The sequence below is a fragment of the Bubalus kerabau genome, chromosome 16, assembly GCF_029407905.1.
Source record: "Bubalus kerabau isolate K-KA32 ecotype Philippines breed swamp buffalo chromosome 16, PCC_UOA_SB_1v2, whole genome shotgun sequence".
Taxonomy (NCBI): domain Eukaryota; kingdom Metazoa; phylum Chordata; class Mammalia; order Artiodactyla; family Bovidae; genus Bubalus; species Bubalus kerabau.
In genome coordinates, this window is record NC_073639.1 from 62,194,680 (window position 1) to 62,216,745 (window position 22,066).

The 22,066-nt window shown below is 42.2% G+C and overlaps 1 protein-coding gene across 8 annotated transcripts in view; it reads right to left on the reverse strand.

Moving 5' to 3' along the window:
* Positions 1-22,066, reverse strand: part of FBXW8 (F-box and WD repeat domain containing 8) — a 118,455-nt gene that overhangs the window by 46,361 nt on the left and 50,028 nt on the right. For all 8 annotated transcript variants that reach the window (XR_008703627.1, XR_008703628.1, XM_055550788.1 and 5 more), the window contains exon 5: positions 18,715-18,872. Coding sequence is in view for 6 of the 8 variants with exons in the window: in XM_055550788.1 (XP_055406763.1) it covers positions 18,715-18,872 (158 nt within the window). In the remaining 2 variants the exon portion in view is untranslated. The remainder of the gene's footprint in view (positions 1-18,714; positions 18,873-22,066) is intronic.

Consider the following 22,066-nt stretch of genomic DNA (forward strand, 5'->3'; position numbering starts at 1 on the left):
GACTATTCATTGGAAGGACTGATGCTGAAGCTGAAGCTCTAATACTTTGGCGACCTGATGCAAAGGGCCACCTCATTGGAAAAGACCCCAATGATGGGAAAGATTGAAGGCAAAAGGAGAAGAGGTCGGCAGAGGATGAGATAGTTTTATAGCATCACTGACTCAATGGACATGATTCTGAGCAAACTCTGGGAAATAATGAAAGACAGGGAAGCCTGGTGTGCTGCAGTCCATGGAGTCGCAAACGAGTCAGAAAGACTGAGTGACTGAACAACAACAGCTTTATCTTTAAACAGTAAATGCATTGAACATAGGATCTTACTATAGGGTAATATTCAGCACTAAATAAATAAAGCAAGTTAGAAGAAAATAATACATTTGGGTTGCTCTGCAAGCCTTTCAAACTGTTAGTAGGCTAAGGAGGTGATTACAAACAAAAGCAGAGCTTTCTTCAAGTTAAATGCTGCTTCAGATGTAAAACAGTGTACTCTTCTAAGAATTATGATAAACTTGTTGGTAAGTGGATTGAGAAAGGGTCCACAACACATTGCTCTGGCAAATATTTTGGCAAATTCTTTCCATTCAGACTCAGAAACAACAGATACACTGTAGAAAATGCCAAGGGCTCTACATATTAAATGGGAGACAGGCACGTTCCAGGACGTGCCTCTTCCCAACAAGCCTGCATTACATTTGTTTGCCGACAACACAATAAAGCAGTACAGCAACTGCTGCTGCAGAAGCCTGCGAGCACTCACACACTCACTCGTCTCCTCTCCTACAGTGCTCACTTCCACCTCGGGAAGAGCATCATTACCTTCATTTGACAGAAGAGAAGAAACAGAAGCTCTGAGGGGCTCAACAACTGGTCCAAAGCCACTTGGTAAGCGATGAGGCTGGGCTGGAAGTCAGCTAGAAAGTGCAGGGTGAGCGGCTGCGTTTACAAGTGCATAAAGTAACTATGAGCTCGATGAGTAATCGACATAAACTCAACCTGTGTTCTGCCAAGTGTGGAAGTTAACTCAACCACAGCTCACTCGAAACACACATGGAGTTTATCTATAAACACATTTTTCATTATTAATCAAGTATTGGTTTTGTTGGCATCATTTCCCCAATAGAATTGTATGCAATAAAATACCCTTCACCGCAAGATTGGAGAGCTGTTCTAAGAAGGGTCTTCCTAGAAAATATCTTCCAGGTGCCATCTATTGAATGGTCACATCCTTCTCTTTTGAATGTCTGTGGTGTCGTGGTCTTTGTCAATTTTCTCCAACTATGAAGTGTGTGACTCAGCCAGACCCTCACCTGTCATCAGTGCCAGTATTGTTCACACAGTCCTTCAACTTTAACATAAGTTAACACTTAGGGCTGCACTGTTCTCTTGATGAAGTGACCTTGTGTCATATGAAATGTCTTGCTGTTACGTTCTTCCCTCTGAAGTCTACTTTGATACTGAGAGAGTCGCTCCAACTCTGGAGCAGTGTCAGCACGCTGTGTGTTTCCCCTCCTTTCACTTTGCCTTGTGTCTATCTAGAGTGGGTTTACTTGTAGGTGGTGTGCAGTTGGTCTTGCTTTTAACTGGGGTATGCAGACGACTTATCTTTAAAGTGATTATTGGTAATGGTGGGTTTAACCTACCAATTGTCTTGTTTTCTATTTGTCCCATGTGTTCTTTGTTCCCTTTCCCCCTTTTTTCTGCCTTCTTTTGGACTGAGTATTGGGTTAATTATGTGTTCATATCATTTTGATTCCTTTGTTGGTCTATTAGCCAAACTGTATTTATTTTAGGGGCTATAGACTTGTAGCACTCATCTGTAACTCACCAGTCTGCCTTCAAGCAATACTGCACCACTTCACACACAGGGAAGCAGCACATTCCCATTCCCTCTCGCCCTGCCTTTCTGCTATTATTGCCATACTTTTTAATCACTACATATGTTATAAACCCCACACGCATTGTGATTATTTTTGCATAAGCAGGCAATTATCTTTTAAAGAGAAATAAGAAAAAAAAAACATTTATATCTACCCATGTAATTACCACTTCTACTGCTCTTCCCATATCACTTGTAAGACGGTTAAAACTCCTGCAGCTTTTGCAAGATGTGCAATTTCACTTTCCCACTGTGTTGCTGGATATCTGACCCCAAAATACAGAGACGAGGTGAGCAGGAGCCAGCACAGCAGCTGACAGGAGGGATGCCTGAGTGAAAGCTAATTTTATGAAAGGTCATTTTTTGTGTTGTTGTTAACATAGTTAAATCATGCTACTTTTACAACCCTAAAACTACAGGGGCTTCAACAGTGAATACTTGAATTATAAGAATATTTTATAATATTATGCTTGAATTATTACCTGTGTTAACCAATACTTAGCCAAAAAGCAGTCAATGCAACAATACATTCAACACGTATTTGAGCCCCTGCCCTGGGCCAGTCACTATTGTAAGCACCAGGAAAACTGCAGTGAACAAGACAAAATAAACAAAAAAATCCCTGACTGCCTGGAGCTGATGTTCTAGCGCCATCACCAAGCATCTTGTTTTGGGGGCATGCAGGAAGGATATAATCTTTATTTTCACAACATTCACACTGCAGAAAGACCAGTTATAGTCACGAAGATACAACTAACCAAAACAGATATATACACAAAGTACAAGGGGACAATGGATAAGCTTAACTTTTTGTCCTGTTGACACACTATTTTAAGATTCCCAAAAAGGAGCAGTTAACTTTCACAGACATTTCAAGTTGAACTGAGTCCACATACATTGCATAATATTAAAGAAGCTGTAGTCAACACCTGTCAGAGCCCGATAAACTACCTTCCCAAACAGGGGACAGTTTAAAAAATCTGATGTAAATTCACTTGAAAGGCCAAGTTTTATCATACTGCAGACACAGCGCTAGCATGGATTTGGCTCCTAATATGGTGGATTTCTGAAGTGGCAGGAGTGTGTCCTTTCTCTGCTCCATTTCCTACAGAAAGTGGCTGAACATCCATAAAGGTTTGCTGAATGTTTGTCTTATGTTTTAGCAACAGAACATTTGGTTTTAAGAAACAAATCCACTGGCTTAAATACAAAAGGAAACAGACTGAACAGAAACGAGGCTAGTTCATGGAACTCAAGGGCAGAAAACATAGCTGGACCGGAAAAGGGATTAGAGCCGGAAGTAGAAAAACATTCAGACCCAGGCAGTTCGTCTCCTGATGCACCACACGTCTTGCCTCTGCGTCTCTCTGTACTGTGCATCCCTCCCCACCCACCCCTCTCCACAAAGCAGCTTTCTCTCTTCCCAATTTCACAAGGGCTTCTACTCCAAGCACACAACTGAGACTGAAAAGTCTGAGCCCAATGGCTCAGTCAAGAACATGAAACAGCCGCCCCCAGGCCTGGGGTCTCCATCCTCGTTTACTGAGGCCAAAAGACCAACTTAAATGCTACAAATATGCCCACCTCTAGAGAGGCTTCCAAGCAAGGAGATGCCCGCAAGGGTGTCTACCATCTGCATGCTCGGCCAAGGTGAAGCAAGAGAAAACTTCTCAGCAAATGCGAAGGGAGCTTCACTGTGGCTCTTTGGTGGTGACTGAGTAAACAGGTCGTCACCACCATTCCCTGAACCAGACATAAATGACCCTCAGCACCAGGGCTGATGGCCCATCTGCCTCACACCGGGAAAACTGAGAGGAGGGCAGATGTGTCTGCCTTTCCCTCGGTCGCCGGGTAAAAGACGTGTAACTCTCAACCAGTGCCGGATCTCCACAACACTGCTTCACTCATGAACAAAGTAAAAAGGACTCAGACAAAAGAAAAAGGGTCTCTCGAAAAACGTGGAGGACCACAGCGAGGGAGGGCCGCCGGCCCAGGAAAGTAGACGGGAGTTGGGCTTGGCAGGCCCACTGCTCTCTGGGCCCGGGACCCTCCACCTGGACAAGCATCCGGGGGGCGGCGGGAACTCCAAGCTCACCCGAGCCTAGGAACAGTCATTAGCAGTGACATGAGTAACGACAGCCAGTCTTTGGAGGAGACATAAAGCCGGCTCGGCAGCTGTGGATGGGCACCGGTGCCAGTCTGCAGCACGTCCCTCCCACCTCCCAGAGGAGGCCAGCCAGAGTGTGGTAATGAAACTGCACAGAGTGGAGATGGGATCTCAATGAGTTTAAACTGATTTATGTTAGCTTTTGTAAAGAGCACGCGATATCATGAAAGTGCTACCACTGTGAAATAATGTCGACAATCCTTAAGACCTCCGCCTAATGGTACTTGGGCAGAATATTTATATGCCTCGTCGTGGGAACAAGGGCCATAATGGATACCATTTTTGTTTTATTAGGGATGCATATTTAAATTAATCTGCTATTTGCCTAAACAATTAGCTGCTTCTGTTTGCATGCACAAAGCCAAAACTGCAATTAGGCTTCCATCAAAAAGATAAGTCCCAACTAAAACTGTCCCAGTGGAGTCGTAAGAGCTCAGGGCAGAACTTTCCAAAATTACTTTTTAGCATAATGGTAATTATGTTAATTGCTTGAAAGGTAAATAACTGCTGAACTGGTTTTGGGAAAAGACAATTGGTATTATCCCTCCCCTTTGATCTTCTCCATGCACCATAAAATTTACAACAGGTTACCAGTTTAGAAAGTCAGAGACTGGTCACTTCTTGAACTGCAAGCTCTGTCTTGTAGTCTTTTGTGCTATCTCGATTAGAACTTATTTTAGCCACGAGCTCCTCTTCACTTGAGGTGGCATAACCAACACCTGAGGCTTGGTCTCAGCTTCCTAACAGTTAAGTAGACAGGATCAATTAACTGCAGTTCAGCGACACTCAGTGAAGCTGACTATTCCTAAAGACGGCTGCCAATCTCAATTTCTACCATGTAAGTAAAAACCTGCCTGTAAGAAATGAAGCAGGAGTCAAAGGAAATTCTGCAATGAGAAAAAGCATCTTAACAGAAATTTCAATTACACCCATAGCACTCACTGAATGTGTACGTCTTCACTCACTAAGCCTGCAGAGCATCACCATGGAATGCAAGCCAGAGATGGAGGCTAGTGTAAAGTTTAAGAGAACAACACAACTTCTGCTTTCAGAGGATAAGAGGTGAGTAAGAGGTTAAAACCAGTGCAAACAAGGGTCATAAGGTAGGGCTAACTCACAGAAGATCTTGAAAAAGATGAAACAGAATGAAATTTATTCTTTACCGAGATGCAGCATCCACATGCATGTCAGCCTTGACCTCCCAGCTGAACGTAGCTCTAAAGCTGAACTCTTGCTTAAGGCAGAAAAACTGTACACAGGAAGCATTCTGGAAGCTGCATCCCAGACTGACAAGTAAGGAGACCTGAGTGGGCCTGTGGACCAATGACCTGACTGGTTAGCACATAAGCAAGGGAGCGACCAAAGCAGAAACTGAGTCAAGGAGGAGGAAAGACAAATATATTCAGTAGTCTCAAGTTCAAAGCAGAAAGAACGAAATTCTAAAGAGAAGACTCAAAAACAGAAAGACAGGAAATTGAAAAGGAGGCAGATGATATGGTATAAGAATACGACAATGTGACTAAATAGAAACATTTACAGTTAGCAAAGTCAAAGGAAAAACAGATTGGTGGGGAAGAATTTGGACCGGCTCTTCTTTAAGCGGGTGTAGTTCAAGAAGGCAGTTGATGCAAAAGAGCCATCACTGTGCGCACAGCCACTAACTCCAGCCAGTTCCTTCCTGCAATACAACTAAATGATGTGAACACAATACAGGCTGTATCTGGAAGAGTGTATCAGACACCGGGAGCGGCCAATGTCTTTGGAGAAGAGACAGGGATGACTGCTGGAATCAGGACCCTAAGGTAGTATGGAGAGAAAAAAGTTTTTTTTTTAACTACATATTTTTTCTACAAGTAGTACTATATCAAACAATTTGTTATAATTTGTAGACATATCTCTATACATATTAATTTGATCACTGATGTTGAAAAGATGGTCGTTTTTTCAAAGGATGTTGACACCTTTCATAAAAAAACACTTTTTCTGGACTTCATTCAGTTCCACTGGTCCACAGGTCTACTCTCAGGCCAGTATCAACACTGTTTTGATTACTGTCATTTTACAGTAAATCCTCCAATCAGGTAGCATAAGAACTCCAGCTTTATGCTTTTTTCCAAGATTGTTCTTTGCTATTCTTAGTCCACCACATTTTCTTTCAGATATTAAATTTTAGAATCAGCTTTTTCAATTTCTACCCAAAAAGCCTATGGGGATTTTGACTGAAATTGGATTGAAGCTCTAGATCAATTAAGGGAGAGCTGGCATCTTAACAGCATTCAACTTGCCAATCCATGAATCTAATAACAACCCTCTCCCTTTATTCGTGCTTTCCTCAAATTTTTCTCAGTAATATTTTATACTTAGCATATAGGTTTTAAACATACACTGCTGAGTTAATCCCCAACTATGTTATATTTCTGATGCAATATCAATTCCAATTGTTTGCTGTTCACTTGAATACTATAGATTTTTGCATCCTGACCTAATATCCAGTATCATTGCTAGAGATATTAATGTTTATTCTAGTAAAACACTTTTGTTGCTAGCTTAGGAGTCTATCCATTTATTCACAGACAATTTTATTTGCTCCCTAACTGGATACCTTTTCTGGCCTTACTGCCCTAAGTAGGCCCTCCAGCACAACATTTAACAATTGTAGTGAAATTAGACAGTCTTGCCCTATTTCTGACTCTAAAGGGAAAGCATCTTTTACCACTAAGTACAAAGTTAGCTCCAAGTTTTTCATAGATTCTCTTAAGCAGACTGAGAAAGTTAGCTAAGTTTTTAATAATGAATAAGAGTTTGTTTTTTGTCAAAACATTTTTTTGTTTCATTGAGATGAACATACGGTTTTTCTTTTATAGTCTAACATGATGCATTATATTAATTGTTAATGGAATCAAACTCACCCTGAATTCCTGGGATGAATCCTAACTGGTTATGATGTATTATCTTTTTAATATATTTGCAGGATTCAATTTTATAATACAGTTGAGGATTTTTACATCTATGCTCATGAGGAATATCCATCTGTAGTACTTGTTTTCAGGTGTTAGTTATTATTGTTTCTTCTTTATCTAGCCTTCATGCTGGCCCCATAAGCGGAGTTGAGAACTGTTCCTCCTAGTCTATTTTACGGAAGTGTGTAGATTTGGTATTATCTCTTCCTTAAATGTTTGATAGGATTCACTGGGCCTGCAGTTTTCTTTGTGGAAACTACTATATTATAAATTCGATTTTTTAAAAAATTGGAAATAGAGCTATTTATGTTTTCTAGTTCTTGTTAAGTGAACTTAGGTAGTTTGTCTTTCAAAAAGTCAATTCATCCATTTTATCTAACTTATTGAATTTACTGGCATAAAGGTGTTCATAATATTTCATTTTAACTTTTTAATATTTACAGGATTTGTAATGATGTCCCATCTTACATTCCTTATGTTGGCAATTAATTTCTTTTCTCTTTTTTTCCTGATCAATCCGGCTAGGGATTTGTCGATTTGATCAATTTTTTCAAAGGTATGGTTGTCCCTTCATTGATTTTTCTCTATTTTTTTCCCTCTATTCTACTCCATTGATTTCTGCTCTTTATTACTTTATTCCTTCTGCTTATTTAACTTTCTCTTCTTTTTCTATTTTAAGGTGAAAAGCTATACTGTTAATTGCAACTTTCTCTTTTCTAATATAAATAGTCAATGTTATAAATTTCCCTTTAAGCATTGCTTTAGCTACATCCCATATAATGATATACTGTTTTTAATTTTCCTTCAGTTCAAAATATTTCCTAATTTCTTTGGTGATTTCCTCTCTGACTTATGGGTTATTCAGAAGTGTGTTGTTTAGTTTTTAAATATTTGGAGATTCTCCCTGCCCTAGCCCTGGAGTCAGCCATTACGCCAAGAAGCCTTGGGTCCTTTTAGTAAAGAGCGATATTTTTCAAGACCTGAGCACTAGGTCAGCGTATCGCTACTGGACTATTGCTGCTTCTATACCTTTTTCACAAACAAAGCCAGGACATACATGAAAACATAGGCATACGAACATACATAGATTTCTGGCTGCTTATCAATCGATACTGAAAACCACGCACTCCACATCAACAGCTCCTATTCCAATCCAGCCCCCGAGAGTTCCTTCTGGCCATCCCCACTTCATACCTGCACCTCCCTTCTCCAACAACAAGAAAACTGGCTCCTATTATCCTTAGTTTTCTTACCTTCTCAGCCTCTCGGTATGGTGGCAACCTTGCAAACCCTCCAGGTCACTGTTCCCCTCGAACTCCCTGCCCCACCTATCCCTGGCACCCCTGGACTGCTGTCCCACTCCATGGGCCTTCCTGACAGCTCTGTGACTCAAAATACTAAATACAGTTCACAAATATATTTATCTCGGCTATAACAGAGCCTAGGGTTCACAACAGAGTAAACATTACAACTAAAATTGGAAGTACCGAAGAGGAAATTAAATTTTATGGCTTAAAATTAATTTTCTTGTTAAAAAAACAACAACAACAACTCATGCTTAGTTTTCATTAGGTAGATTGAAGAACTTGGACAATTTATTTCTGCAGTTTCCTCTATCTCCCCAAAGCTCCCCTGTGCTATTTATCGCTCCCTTCTGTTCTTAATCTCAACTGTAGTAAGATGGGACAGCTACTCTGAATTTATGCATCATGCTGTGCCTTATTAAAAAAATCAGTGTTCAGTAAAACCAGACCCCCAATAAACCAAAAGATTAACACCAACTCTTGTATCATTAATACAATGTGCCGGTGTTTTCTGCATGATAAAATGATTTCAAATTATTTTCATTGTAACTTCAAAATTTGTAGTTATCCAAGAAACTGCTCATTTGCTATGTGTGTCTAAAGCATGAGAACGTTGCTCTCCAGTGTTTCTTAAATTCGAGAGCTTACAGACCTCTAAGAATTAATCTATGGGCCAGTTAGTGTGAAAAACAAAGCATTACAAGGCACCAAGGTGACCACTGGGTGCCAACAGCCTGTGACTACAAACGCAAATTCAATTAATGAGCTCTCACAGTGCGGTTCAGTCACAAGGCCAAAAGTTCCAGATTCCTTTTTCAAATGACCATAAAAACACACAGATTTTAAAAAATTTCCTAGAGATCTCACAACTCCCACCCACAGTTTTATCTGTGGAATGCCACTTAAGGAACACTGAGCTATTATTTAGTTACAACACAAATGCAGTCCAAAGCATGGATAGGCAAGTGTAAAACAAATATAATTTAAAACTCCCCTGAGGAACAGAAAAACCTTAAAATAAGTATTTTTATTTGACATCTTCCTCCATAACATAAACACAGTCTCTATGGCTTGTCTATGAAACAAATTTTAACACCCTAAGACCACTCCAAGTGCAATCAACTATAACGTTCAATGCTCTAAGAAATACTTCCACAATACTAAAAAAACCCACCTCAGTTCAGAATTCTGCATTTCAATTTTTAATTCCACTCTGAATATCTTTAAAATGTAAGCACTTGTACTATTAAGAAAACTGTTTAAATGTATTCTTTTAAAAGAACTCTACCTGGGGGACTTCCCTGTTGATCCAGTGGTTAAGACTCTGCCTTCCAATGCAGGGGACAGGGGTTCAATCTCTGGTCGGGAAACTAAGCTCCCACAAGTCATGAGGGAACTAGAGAGCCCGAGCACCACAATGAGAAACCCTTGCAGCACAGCTAGAGAAAGCCCACAAACCTCAGAATTTAGAAAGATGGTAACAATAACCCTGTGTACGAGACAGCAAAAGAGACACTGATGTATAGAACAGTCTTATGGACTCTGTGGGAGAGGGAGAGGGTGGGAAGATTTGGGAGAATGGCATTGAAACATGTAAAATATCATGTATGAAATGAGTTGCCAGTCCAGGTTCGATGCACGATACTGGATGCTTGGGGCTGGTGCACTGGGACGACCCAGAGGGATGGAATGGGGAGGGAGGAGGGAGGAGGGTTCAGGATGGGGAACACATGTATACCTGTGGCGGATTCATTTTGATATTTGGCAAATCTAATACAGTTATGTTAAGTTTAAAAATAAAATTAAAAAAAAAAAAAAGACTCAGAGCAGACTTAAAAAAAAACGGGGGGCTCCACCTGGTATTTTTTTGGTTTTTATCAGAAAGATGTTTTTGTTTTGTCCGCCAAGTGTCTGAATAAGGCTCCTAAGACCAAAAGGTAGACAAAGGTTTCTGGCAAGAATTACTTACCAAGACTTTAACAGAAAAATGACCAGAAAAACAAAGCCTTGGAAAAAAAACAACCCCAATCCTCCACAGTCAGGTACGCTAGGCATCTCCCAAACAATTATGTTAATAATCCACTTCTGAAACTTCAGTTTTGATCAGGGGAGAGGAGCAGACTGAATACTGCATTCAAAGGTTATGTTATGACATTGAAATGTCATCAACATCTAAGAGACATAAGCAAAACTACTGAAGAACCGATTTTTTTATTAAGCATAAAATTGCAACTAAAACTTTGGACGCACCTAGTCTCAGTAGCTGCCTAAGTAAAACATGGTCCTACTGTTCACTGCTGAAAAGAAGCTTGGAGAGACCCACTCCCATCCATTGTACACATCAGGAAACAAGAAATTAGTCACTCCAGCCCAGGGCAAGCAGAGTCCTGGACAACGGAGCGTGTGTGGGCGCAGACAACTGCCCTGGGAGTGCTGCACCAGAGGATAAGCCACTCTGCCTGGCTCCATGGCACCCCAGAAAGACGACTGCTGGCTGTCCCACCAAGGCTTCCACGTGCTAAAGAGCACTGAGTCTCCGCTCTCTGCCTACAGGGACAAATCAGAACTTCTTTGCACCTTAGAAGTGTGTAATCTCATTTCTAACCAAAGAGTGAGTTTTTGAGACAAACTCTGAGCAGGGAGCGGGTTTTGAGTACACTGCCATTCCCTAATGTGGTGGCTCGAGGCCAAAGGCAGGCAAGCATGGAGCAGATGGAGTCCTGGCAAGGTCTGCACTGTCCCTGCATTAGCAGCATCTGCTCATTACTCAGAACCTTCGCCTGCTTTATCTAATGCTCCAGGAAAAGCATTCTGATTTGATTCATTTCGGTATGGTAACGTGCAACACAATTAGTGGTAAAATCAAACTGGAGGGCGGCCAGTGCTGACAGTCGGAAACAAGGCAGAAGAAATATGAGGCCAGTGGGTTGGAATTCAAAAATCACAAGTGTGGATCATCTTGCCAAATCTCACCACCCCAGGTGGGTGTAAGAGTGTTCCTGCCGGACAGGGAGGCTAAAAAGGAAGTGGGGATGACTTACTCTCTCCCAGACCAGCTTCCATCTCCCTCTCTGGACTTGACTCCTTCTGTGGAGAATACATGTACAGACAGACCACTGAGGGGGTCTCCACAGCTACAGAGCTTCCCTTTGGCACAACCAGGGAGCTGAAGTTCATTAATTCGTTTTATTGTCTTCTTCTTCTCTGTGGAGCACAGTCACAAATTTCAGACCCCCAAGGTCAATCTCCTTTGTGCCACGGCACTGCCTAACAAGTGCGCGTTCACTGCTCTGGAGAGGAGCACTACGAAATGTGCATTTGATTATCTCCATCTGTCTTTGCCCAGAAGTAGCTATTCATGAATATGTTAGTACAGATATCATAGTTCCAATCTGCTAAACTGAAGTAAGACTAAAGACAGTGCCTCCTGAGGTCTGGGGGCGGGAGGGGCGAATGAAAAGTTGTTGCTTATCTCAGAAAGTAACAATTCCTATCAGCCTGATAAAACCACCTGAGAGAGAGAGGAACAAGAAAACTCAGGAGCTATCATCAAAGAAACAATCCTAATACTAAAAGGAGTGCGTGCGTGCTGAGTTGCTCAGTCGTATCTGATTTTGTGCGACCCCATGGACTGCAGCCCACCAGGCTCTTCTGTCCATGGGATTCTCCAGGCAAGAACACTGGAATGGGTTGCCGTGCCCTCCTCCAGGGGACCTTCCCGACCCAGGGATCAAACCCAGGTCTCTTACAATCTCCTCCTGCATTGGCAGGCGGGTCCTTTACCACTAGTGCCACCTAGCGCCACCTGGGAATACTAAAAGGAATTTGAGACAAATCAAAGATTTCAACGCAAATGATGCAACCAAGGAAGTACTACAGATTTTACCCACAGAAGGGTAAAATGAAACCCAAAATAGTAAGGCTGAAATGTGATGATGTACATGTAAGCAACCAGACAGACCACTTGGACAAAATGCAACATCTAGAAACAGACTGAAATACTAAGAGTGTCATATGTAAAAATCTGTAAAAGTAGCACCTCAAACCAGTGAGGTAGAGACGGGCTTTCTACCAAGAAACGTTGGAAAGATATAATCAGATTCATATGCTATTCCAGGATGAACTCTATATTGGTCAGGATTCAAACCCATAACACTGTCATCAAAAAGAACACAAATGACAAATGCCGGCAAGGATGTGGAGAAAAGGGAACCCTCATACACTGCTGGCACGAGAGTAAACTGGTATAGACACTGGAAAAGAGTACTTTGCAAAACACTAAAAATGTAACTACAATATGACTAAGCAATTCCACTCTGGTATATATTCGAAAAAAACAAAAACACTAATTTGAGAAGATACATGCAACCCCAATCTTCATAGCAACATAATTTACAATAGCCAAGATATGGAAGCAACCTGTCCATCAACAGATACAAAGAAAACATGGTGTGTGTGTGTGTGTGTGTGTGTATATGTATACACACACACACACACACACACACACACACACACAATGGAATACCACTCAACCATAAAAAAACAATGGAATTTCCATCTGTAACAACACGGACGGACTTAAGGTATTAAGCTAAAGTGAAGTAAGTCAAACAGAAAAAGACACGATCTCATTTACATGTGGAATCTTGTAAGCAAACCTAACAGACAAGAAACAGGCTCATGGATATAAAGAACAGGCTAGTGGTTACTCCTGGGAGAGGGAAAGGGGAGGGGCAGAGACAAGACGGGGATGGGAGCTGAAGCAGCACAAACTACTATGTACAAAATTTGAAAAGCTACATGGATATATTATCCAGCACAGGGAATATAGTCAGTATTTTATGATAACTAAAACTGGATTACAACCTTTAAGACTGTGAATTACTATGTTGTACACCTGAAATTTATATAGTATTGTACATTAACTATATCTTAATTAAGAAAAAAATTTAAGCCCTAAAAGTAACAGAAGAAAAAAATTACAAGTGGCAGGTACACATGTGAAAAAATTCAACCTTTCTCACACTAACAGAAATGTAAATTCAAACATTTGGATACTATTTCTTATCAAAGTGACACCTAACATTTTGAAACAAATAACTTTGCTGATAAAACTTAAAAAAAAAAAGGCTGGTAAGAATGCTAAATAATATAACCCCATTTTCATTTACCTTTTGACACAGACATTTTTTGGCAGGAAACAATCCGTCCTGCATTCACATGAAATGTCATATGTACAAGGCTTTTCACTACAACACTGTTACAGTGAAAGCAGAAACAACCCAACTGTTCCTCAATAAAGGACTAAGTAAATAAATCATAGTGTACACAATGGGATACCATGCAAAAGGAGCACCTTTCCCATGCACTGACATGGACAACCTTTCACGTTATGTCTTTAACAAGATGTGAGCATTCTCAGGTTAATTACAGGATTATTTCCACTAGTCAAGATATGGAAACAAAACGGATAAAAAAAAAGCATGGCATAGGGACTTCCCTGGCAGTCCAGTGGCTAAGACTGCACTCATGATGCAGAGGGCCTATGTTTGATACCTGGTCAGGGAACTAAGATCCTACATGCTGCAACTAAGACCCTGTGCAGCCAAATAAATTTTTTTTTTTTTTTTTAAATGGTGTTAAGTCGCTTCAGTTGTGTCTAACTCTTTGCAACCCCATGCACTGTAGCCCACTAGGCTCTGCTGTCTATGGGATTTTCTAGACAAGAATATTGGAGTGGGTTACCATTTCCTCCTCCAGGAGGTCTTCCCCACCCAGGGATCAAACCTGCGTCTCCTGCATTAACAGGCAGGTTCTTTACCCCTAGGGCCACCTGAGAAGCCCCTTAAAAGACATGGTATATATACCCAAAATACACAACACATAATAAAATATTATTCAGTCATGAGAAAGAAGGAATTCCTGTCATTTTCAACAATGTGGATGGACTTTGACCATATTATGCTAAGTGAGATAAGTCAAAGACAAGTGCTATATGGTAACACCAAAATGTGAAATCTATATCAAACTTATTTTTAAAAAAACAGTAAAATGGTGGTTACCAGCAGGTAGGAGGCATGAGGGATAGGATTGATGGTGTTTAAAAGTACAAATAAAAAATACAAAAGTATTTATCACTTGTCAAGTGATAAACTTGTTAAGTGGTAAATAAATCACAGGGTTCTAATGCACAGTATAATGAAATACAGATAATAATACTGTACTATAATTATGTAATATTATAAATATTGCTACAATGGCCACCATATTACAATATATAAATGTATCAAAGTAACACACTGTACACCTTAAACTTACACAATATTATATGTCAAATTTACTCAATTAAAAAAAAAAAAGATACACCATTAAGTGAAAAAAAAGAACGCCAAGGTATGCAATAATGTTATAAAGTAATATGCTGACAAAGGTCCGTAGAGTCAAAGCTATGGTTTTTCCAGTAGTCGTGTATGGATGTGGTCATAAAGGCGGCTGAGTGCCAAAGAATTGATGCTTTTGAACTGTGGTGCTGAAGAAGACTTTTGAGAGTACCTTGGACAACAAGCAGATCAAACCAGTCAATCCTAAAGGAGATCAGTCCTGAATATTCATTGGAAGGAGTGATGCTAAAGCTCTAATACCTTGCTCACTTGATGCAAAGAGCCAACCCACTGGAAAAGACCTGATGCTGGGAAAGACTGAAGGCAGGAGGAGAAGGGGCAACAGAGGATGAGATGGTTGGGTGGCATCATCGACTCAATGGACATGAGTTTGAGCAAACTCCAGAAAACAGTGAAGGATAAGGAAGCCTGGTGTGCTGCAGTCCATGGGGTTGCAAAGAGTCAGACATGACTGAGCAACTGAACGACAACAATCTTTTGTTTAAAGGGGGAGAGGAAAGAATAAGAACAGATATCAATACTTTGTATTTACAATAAAGAAATACTGCAAGGCTAGACAAACTAAAAAATATGGTTGCTTTAGAATGGAGTGAAAAAAAATGGGTAGAAGACTTTGCAATGTACAACTTTATGTTAGCTTGACAACAATGTATTAGTCAAATATATTAAATTACAAAATAAAACCCACTCATTTATGGATTAAAAAATTAAAATCACAAATATACATACACACATAACTACTATCTAGAAAAATAAACCATAAACAAAGTTCATTGAAAAATAAGTGACAAATTGAAAAAATATTTAAGAACAAGGACAAGCTTATTTCCTTAGCTCTTATTTTCAACCACAGAAGATAACAACCCAAAGAAACTGAGGAAACTATTCACAGAGAAAGAAATACAAGCACCTAATAACACAAAAGGCATATTGTCACCCTGCTTATTTAACTTATATGCAGAGTACATCATGCGAAAGGCCAGGCTGGATGAAGCACAAGCTGAAATCAAGATTGCCAGGAGAAATATCAATAACCTCAGATATACAGATGACACCACCCTTATGGCAGAAAGTGAAGAACAACTAAAGTTTTCTTGATGAAAGTCAAAGAGGAGAGTGAAAAAGTTGGCTTAAAACTCAACATTCAGTATCTTAAAACTAAGATCATGGCATCCAGTCCCATCACTTCATGGCAAATGGGGAAATAGTGGAAACAGTGACAGACTATTTTTTGGGGCTCCAAAATCACTGCAGATGGTGACTGCAGCCATGAAATTCAAAGATGCTTGCTCCTTGGAAGGAAAGCTATGATCAACCTAGACAGCACATTAAAAAGCAGAGACATTACTTTGCCCACAAAGATCCGTCTAGTCAAAGCTATGGTTTTTCCAGTAGTCTTGTATAGATCTGAGAGTTGGACTATAAAGAAAGCTGAGCGCCAAAGAATTGATGCTTTTGAACTGTGGTGTTGGAGAAGACTCTTGAAAGTTCCATGGACTGAAAGAAGATCCAACCAGTCTATCCTAAAGGGAATCAGTCCTGAATATTCATTGGAAGGACTGATGCTGAAGCTGGAAACTCCAATACTCTGGCCACCTGATGCGAAGAACTAACTCACCAGAAAAGACCCTGATGCTGGGAAAGATTAAAGGTGGGAGGAGAAGGGGACGACACAGGATGAGATGGTTGGATGGCATCACTGACTCAATGGACATGAGTTTGAGTAAGCTCCAGGAGTTGGTGATGGACAGGGAAGCCTGGCATGTTGCAGTCCATGGGGTCGCAAAGAGTCAGACATGACTGAGTGACTGAACTGAACTGAATAACACAATGAAAAAATATAAAATTATATAAACAAAACGAAAACAATGGTGAAACACCATGGCCACCTAGCAGACAAGCATCAGGAAGCAGTCATTACACTTTTGTATACATACTGTCATATACTTTTGGTGAGACTATAACCCAGTGAAACCTTTTTGGAGGGCAATCTGGCAATACTTATCAATATGTAAAGCATCTGTAGCCTCCAATCCAGTGATTACCAGTAAGTTACCCTGTGGATATACTTGTATAAGTCCATCTCAGTATCTGCTCAAGGATACTGCTTTGCAGTACTGTTTTTAATAACAACAACAAAAAAATCCAAATGTGCATCACCAAAGGCCCTAATAAATAATCGTACAGCCACATAGTGCAATACTACACAGGCTGAAAGAGAACAGGGTTTACCTATAAGCACTAATACAGAAAGACCCCAAAACATGTTGTTATTAGGTGAAACAGCAATGTGTGTGCAAAACGTGAGAGCAACTAGAGGTAGGGCAACAGGGAGGAACACTTCAACTTCTTTTTGGATATCTCTTGTTTTACATTTTATATTTTTGTGCTCTGTTTGAATTTTAACTACTAACTTTTTTTAAACCAAGTATTTAAAAATACATGATGGCAATTGCTTGCCAAGTATTTACTGAAAAGAGAAGTTCCTCTGGCATTTCTACAAGGTTTCCTAATATTTCTGTGCAATAGCAGGGAGGTGACAAAGACAATTCTAACCAACAATGTAAAACCAGCAGCACACTGCATATCCTCAAAAGCCGGACTTTCAAGCTCATGAGAGATGAGCCGTGAGCGTGCAAATAAATCAGACGCACCGTTTAGTAAGTGTCTCTGTGGAGTATTACATAAACAGCGTTGGATCCTGGGTACGGCCTAAGAGAGACCACCACAGTTCTGGATTCACCACTGATGAACGAGTCAACCTCAAGGAAATCACTTGGCTTCTCTGAACCTCAGTTTCCCGATCTGAAGGGTGTGTGTGTGGGGGGGTGTGTGTGTGTGTCCCTTCCCGATCTGAAGGGTGTGTGGGTGTGTGTGTGTGTGTCTGTGTCTGTTTGTGTGTGGCAGGGTAAGGCTATCAGATTGTTCTGCAGTGTATGATTCTAACAGAGAAGTACTGCAAACCTTTGCATAGCTATATGGGAAAAACCTCACTGGTAATTTGGCATGTAGGAATCACACTCAAGCTGCTCTTCTGTTATCTCTGCAGGATCTCAACAAACACACCTCATCTATGACATACCCTAGAGACAGCTTAGCTGAATTACTAGAGGCCAAAAGAAAGATCCATCAGTGGTGTCCAACTAACGCCAAACCCAAACAACAGAGTTCGTACTGTTAGAGTAATAAAATGAACGTATTTAAGATTTCAGCCCTAATTTTTTTTTAATGGCATATGCATATATAGTTCCCATCAGCTCCATTACCACAGTTCTGTCCTACCTCTGAAGATCTGCAACCATGCCATGACATGAACACTAACATTCTGAAATATCTCATGGTCCCAACATTCAAGCAAGTGGGGAGATTTTGGAGATTCAGACTTCACAATACAATGGAAGTCAGGAGCATGAGAGGTGGTATACAGTATCATGGCCATTGAAACTATTAGACTCTTCTTACCCAGTTCTGTAAATCCACAGTTGCCAGTACACAAAAAGAATTCTATGAGTCCCAGAGAGACAACATATTACCATAGTTTATCTCATATAGTGTGTTAGTGCCAGGAAAAGGTAGATCCTGACTTTTATTTTTCTATTTCTGTATTTGTCAAAAGATTATCTCTGTCTGTCCTCTTTTCACTGTTTCCTTTGAATCAAGCAGAGCCAACAGGAAAAGTAGGCCAAGTATATTTAATATTTTACACCAAACAAGTTATTTGCTTAAGATGGCTTGGCCAGCCTCGTGTCTGGCACTAAAACCCATCCCGACAGTTCCAGTAGGAATTAAACACCAGTTTTAATGGGTGCTGTGTTCCAATGCCTACTAATGCATTGAGGGTTATTGGCCAACTTCTTCACATAAAGACAAGGATGAGTGTATGTGTGTGAACCTGTGTGTGTGCCCACGTGTATGTATGGAGGGATTACAGGGGGGAGCTGGCCACAGCTGCTTAATTTTTGTCAAGCTTTTTATCTTTTCTTAATAGGGAGGAGGGTTGCTTACCATCCTCGTAAGCTGCCACCGCCAGCGAGCTGTTTATCCTCACAAAGGAGACATATGGCTGCATTCCAGGCTCATCCTCCTCAAACTCCGATTCCAGGAAGGGGGCTGTGTAGTCCCAGGTGCGCGTGTCCCACACCCTCACGTCCCCTGACGTGTATCTGGAAAAGAAGGACACACTTGGTTCCAAAGGGGAGCGAATAGCAGGGCCGCGGTGGAGCGCCTGTGGGAGACTGAAAGCACCAGTGGAGGAAGACTAGGCAGGTAGGGACCCACTGCTGCAACGCTGTTTACGCGAGTCACCCCAACAGGAGAAAACGGCAACTCGGGAACAGAAGGCTGAGAACACGCTCCCTGTCCTCGTGGCACAGTGGTGACAATTTCAAAGGAGAATACTATAATTAAAACACTGGAGAGCAAGATCTCCTTGCCTTTCTTTTCGACTATTATACCCCTTCTGTTACCTTAAGTCCTCCCAGTAAAGGGATCACTAGCAGAAATGTGCAGAAGCCACACTATTTACACACACACACACACACACACACACACACACACACAGGCCTAATGGTCTTACAGGCACAAGCTTTCTAATACCTCATCCATGCATCAGATTTGACTGATTAAAGTCCCTAAAGACTAATTGATTTGCTGAAACAATTAAATCTTGCCTTCAGCAGCCAGACAGTGCTGCCTTCTCATGAAAAGCTCTTGCCGAAATGCATGACGCTCCCTGGTTTCGCCCACTTAGAGTGCGGGAGCACTCACTCTCTCCTATCACACCTGCCACTCCAACAAATGACTCTCTCCATCACGGCCGCGGCAGGGCCAGAACCTGGGCAGGCACCAGGCCCCAGGGACAATGGAACGGCCAGATGACGAGGTAGTGCGCTGCCTGCCACTGGAGGCCTTTATGCGGAGTTCCTCACAGCTGCTGTAGAGGGTCTGCTTCAACACCCAAGCACCTGTGCCGAGGCGTGTTAGATACAGGCTCAGAGCCTCAGAATGAAGCCGCCACAACGGGAAAGGTGTTTGGTCTTCCTGAGGCCAAGCCACAGTTCCTTCAGGGTTTCTTTCATCTCACATTCCAAGTGAAGAAACAAAAAAGATAACTACGAGACTTATTTAACTACTGAAGTCTATGACATGATACATCTATGAAGTAGTTGTACATCAGTTTCTCACGTGAGGTTTCTTAATAAACTAAGGTTACTCTGATTCAGGAATGCTTCACTTACTAAATGCAGCAGTGTTTTCCTCACATTATTAGTTGACAACGAATATACACACCATGAATTCAGAGGTCATCCTGTCACGCACCCTCTCTAGGCTGGACCACTGGGCTCTCTCCCTGTAGGATGGCACCTGGGGAGTGGGCATGTGAAGAGGCAGGCAGGAGAGATGTGCTGTCTAAAACTGGACTGATGGGCCTCTGACCACTGATCCTCCAGCAAACAAAAACGCTCACTCCATGACAGTCATTAAGCCTGGTGACACACAAGCAAAGGCAAGATATTGAAATCACCAGGACCAAAGCATGGCCGCCGGCTCCCAGACCCTCCAGACAGCGCTCCAGATCATGTGACCTCAACGAGGACACCTCAACAGGAACACACTCCACTGCACCCAAACTACCTGCTGACTCTGACACCCTAAGGATGACTACACGGTTCCCTGGAATAAGGCCACTTGCTTAGCAACAGACACACTCAGAGACAACATGTGTGAATTTCTAGGCTGTGTATGCTTAGATTCTTGAGGTTAAATTCTGCGTGAAAGGAACCGGCCAATTCACAAAAGGCAGCTGAGGAGGATGGCAACATCATTCAGAAATAGAGAGAAGTGACAGACAGACAGAGGGCACTCGGGAGCTTTGAGAGAAAGAACTACACAAACCAGGAAAACGTATTTCCTTTCTGTCCGTCTGTCATTCTGCTTCTTGTGACCTGCATAGGGGAGCACACCAGTCATCCTCAAGGCCTTTGTGGTGCCCCCGAGGGAATAAGAGGGCAGCATCTGGGGGGCTTGAAACCCACCATTTGCAAGTTCCCTTTACACAAGGAGTTCCAAGGTAAAGCAACAGTGACCAAATCCAAACCTGAAACCTGCTGCGCCCCACAACCGCGAGCCATGAAATACAGTCTGCCTCTCTCTTTGGGGGGAAGAGAGATGGAGGGCAGAGGCCGCAGAGGAGCATCCATTAATATCGGGAAGGCTCCTGACTGCCTTTTCTTCCAAGAAGTTGTCCCCTTCATGTTGCAATTCACTCACCTAAAATTAAACACGTGCTCTCCTCAAAAAGACTTGGCCCATGACCAAACTGGCCCATTGCAAGTTCTTGATTTTGTCAGAGACAGAACTCGTCCCAGGTCACCAGTGCAAAACTGGGGGGGCTCCTCAACGGCCCTCTGCCATCATGCACACATCACCACACTACTTACTACACGTGCAATCCACACCCTTCCTGCTCTCCTCGCTCCCAGGCTGCCTCTGGACCTGGCCTACCCTTCACCCCCCAGCCGCCCCACAACGGCCTCCCCACTCCCGAGCCTCACTCACCTTTGGCCGCCCTGCACCAGCCAAACCCTCAGAAATACTTGACTACGTGGCTCTCTCTCCCTTTCTCCCTCTACCCTCCATACCAGACCACGGGTGCTACCATCTTCCAGGATAGCAGTGTGGACTCTCCTCTGGTGGCAGCTGTGTATGCAGTCATCTGACTGATCACCTCCTCTATGAACCCATGAGCTTCTAAGGCCAGGGGCTGGGTCCTGCTCCCCGCTGTTGATCCAGTGATCAGAACAGCTCAACTAAAATAGTGCTTGACACCTAAGGAGCTCTTTGTAAATCCTGAGGCCTTAAGAACACACTGAATGAAGCTTTAACTATCAGCCAGGCACTGAGATCCCTCCACAGACTTACCTCACTCCTTTCCCAGCCTCATTTTCTCCTCTTCCTTAGCAGGAGCCAGTCTCTAGCCAGGACGGTCGGTCACTGCCTTCCACAGCACAGGTGCCTCTGCACCTCGGCTCCCAATTACCCACCTTTCTGGAGCCCCTTCCCTCCTTATGACCCAGCCAGGTGGGCCAACTTTGGCTACACATTAGAATCCCTTGGGATGCGTTTAAACTCCCCAAACCAAGGGCGCACCAGATCAATGAAATCTCATCCTCCGGGGGCGGGACCAGACAACGCTGTTCCCAATGAGCTACCCAGATTGAGAACCACCCACCTCACTCAAGCCTGTGCTGCGTTGTGCTGAGTCGCTGTCGTGTCCGACTCTTTTCAACCCCATGGCTGCAGCCCACCAGAATCTGTCCATGGGATTCTCCAGGCAAGAATACTGGTGTGGGTTGCC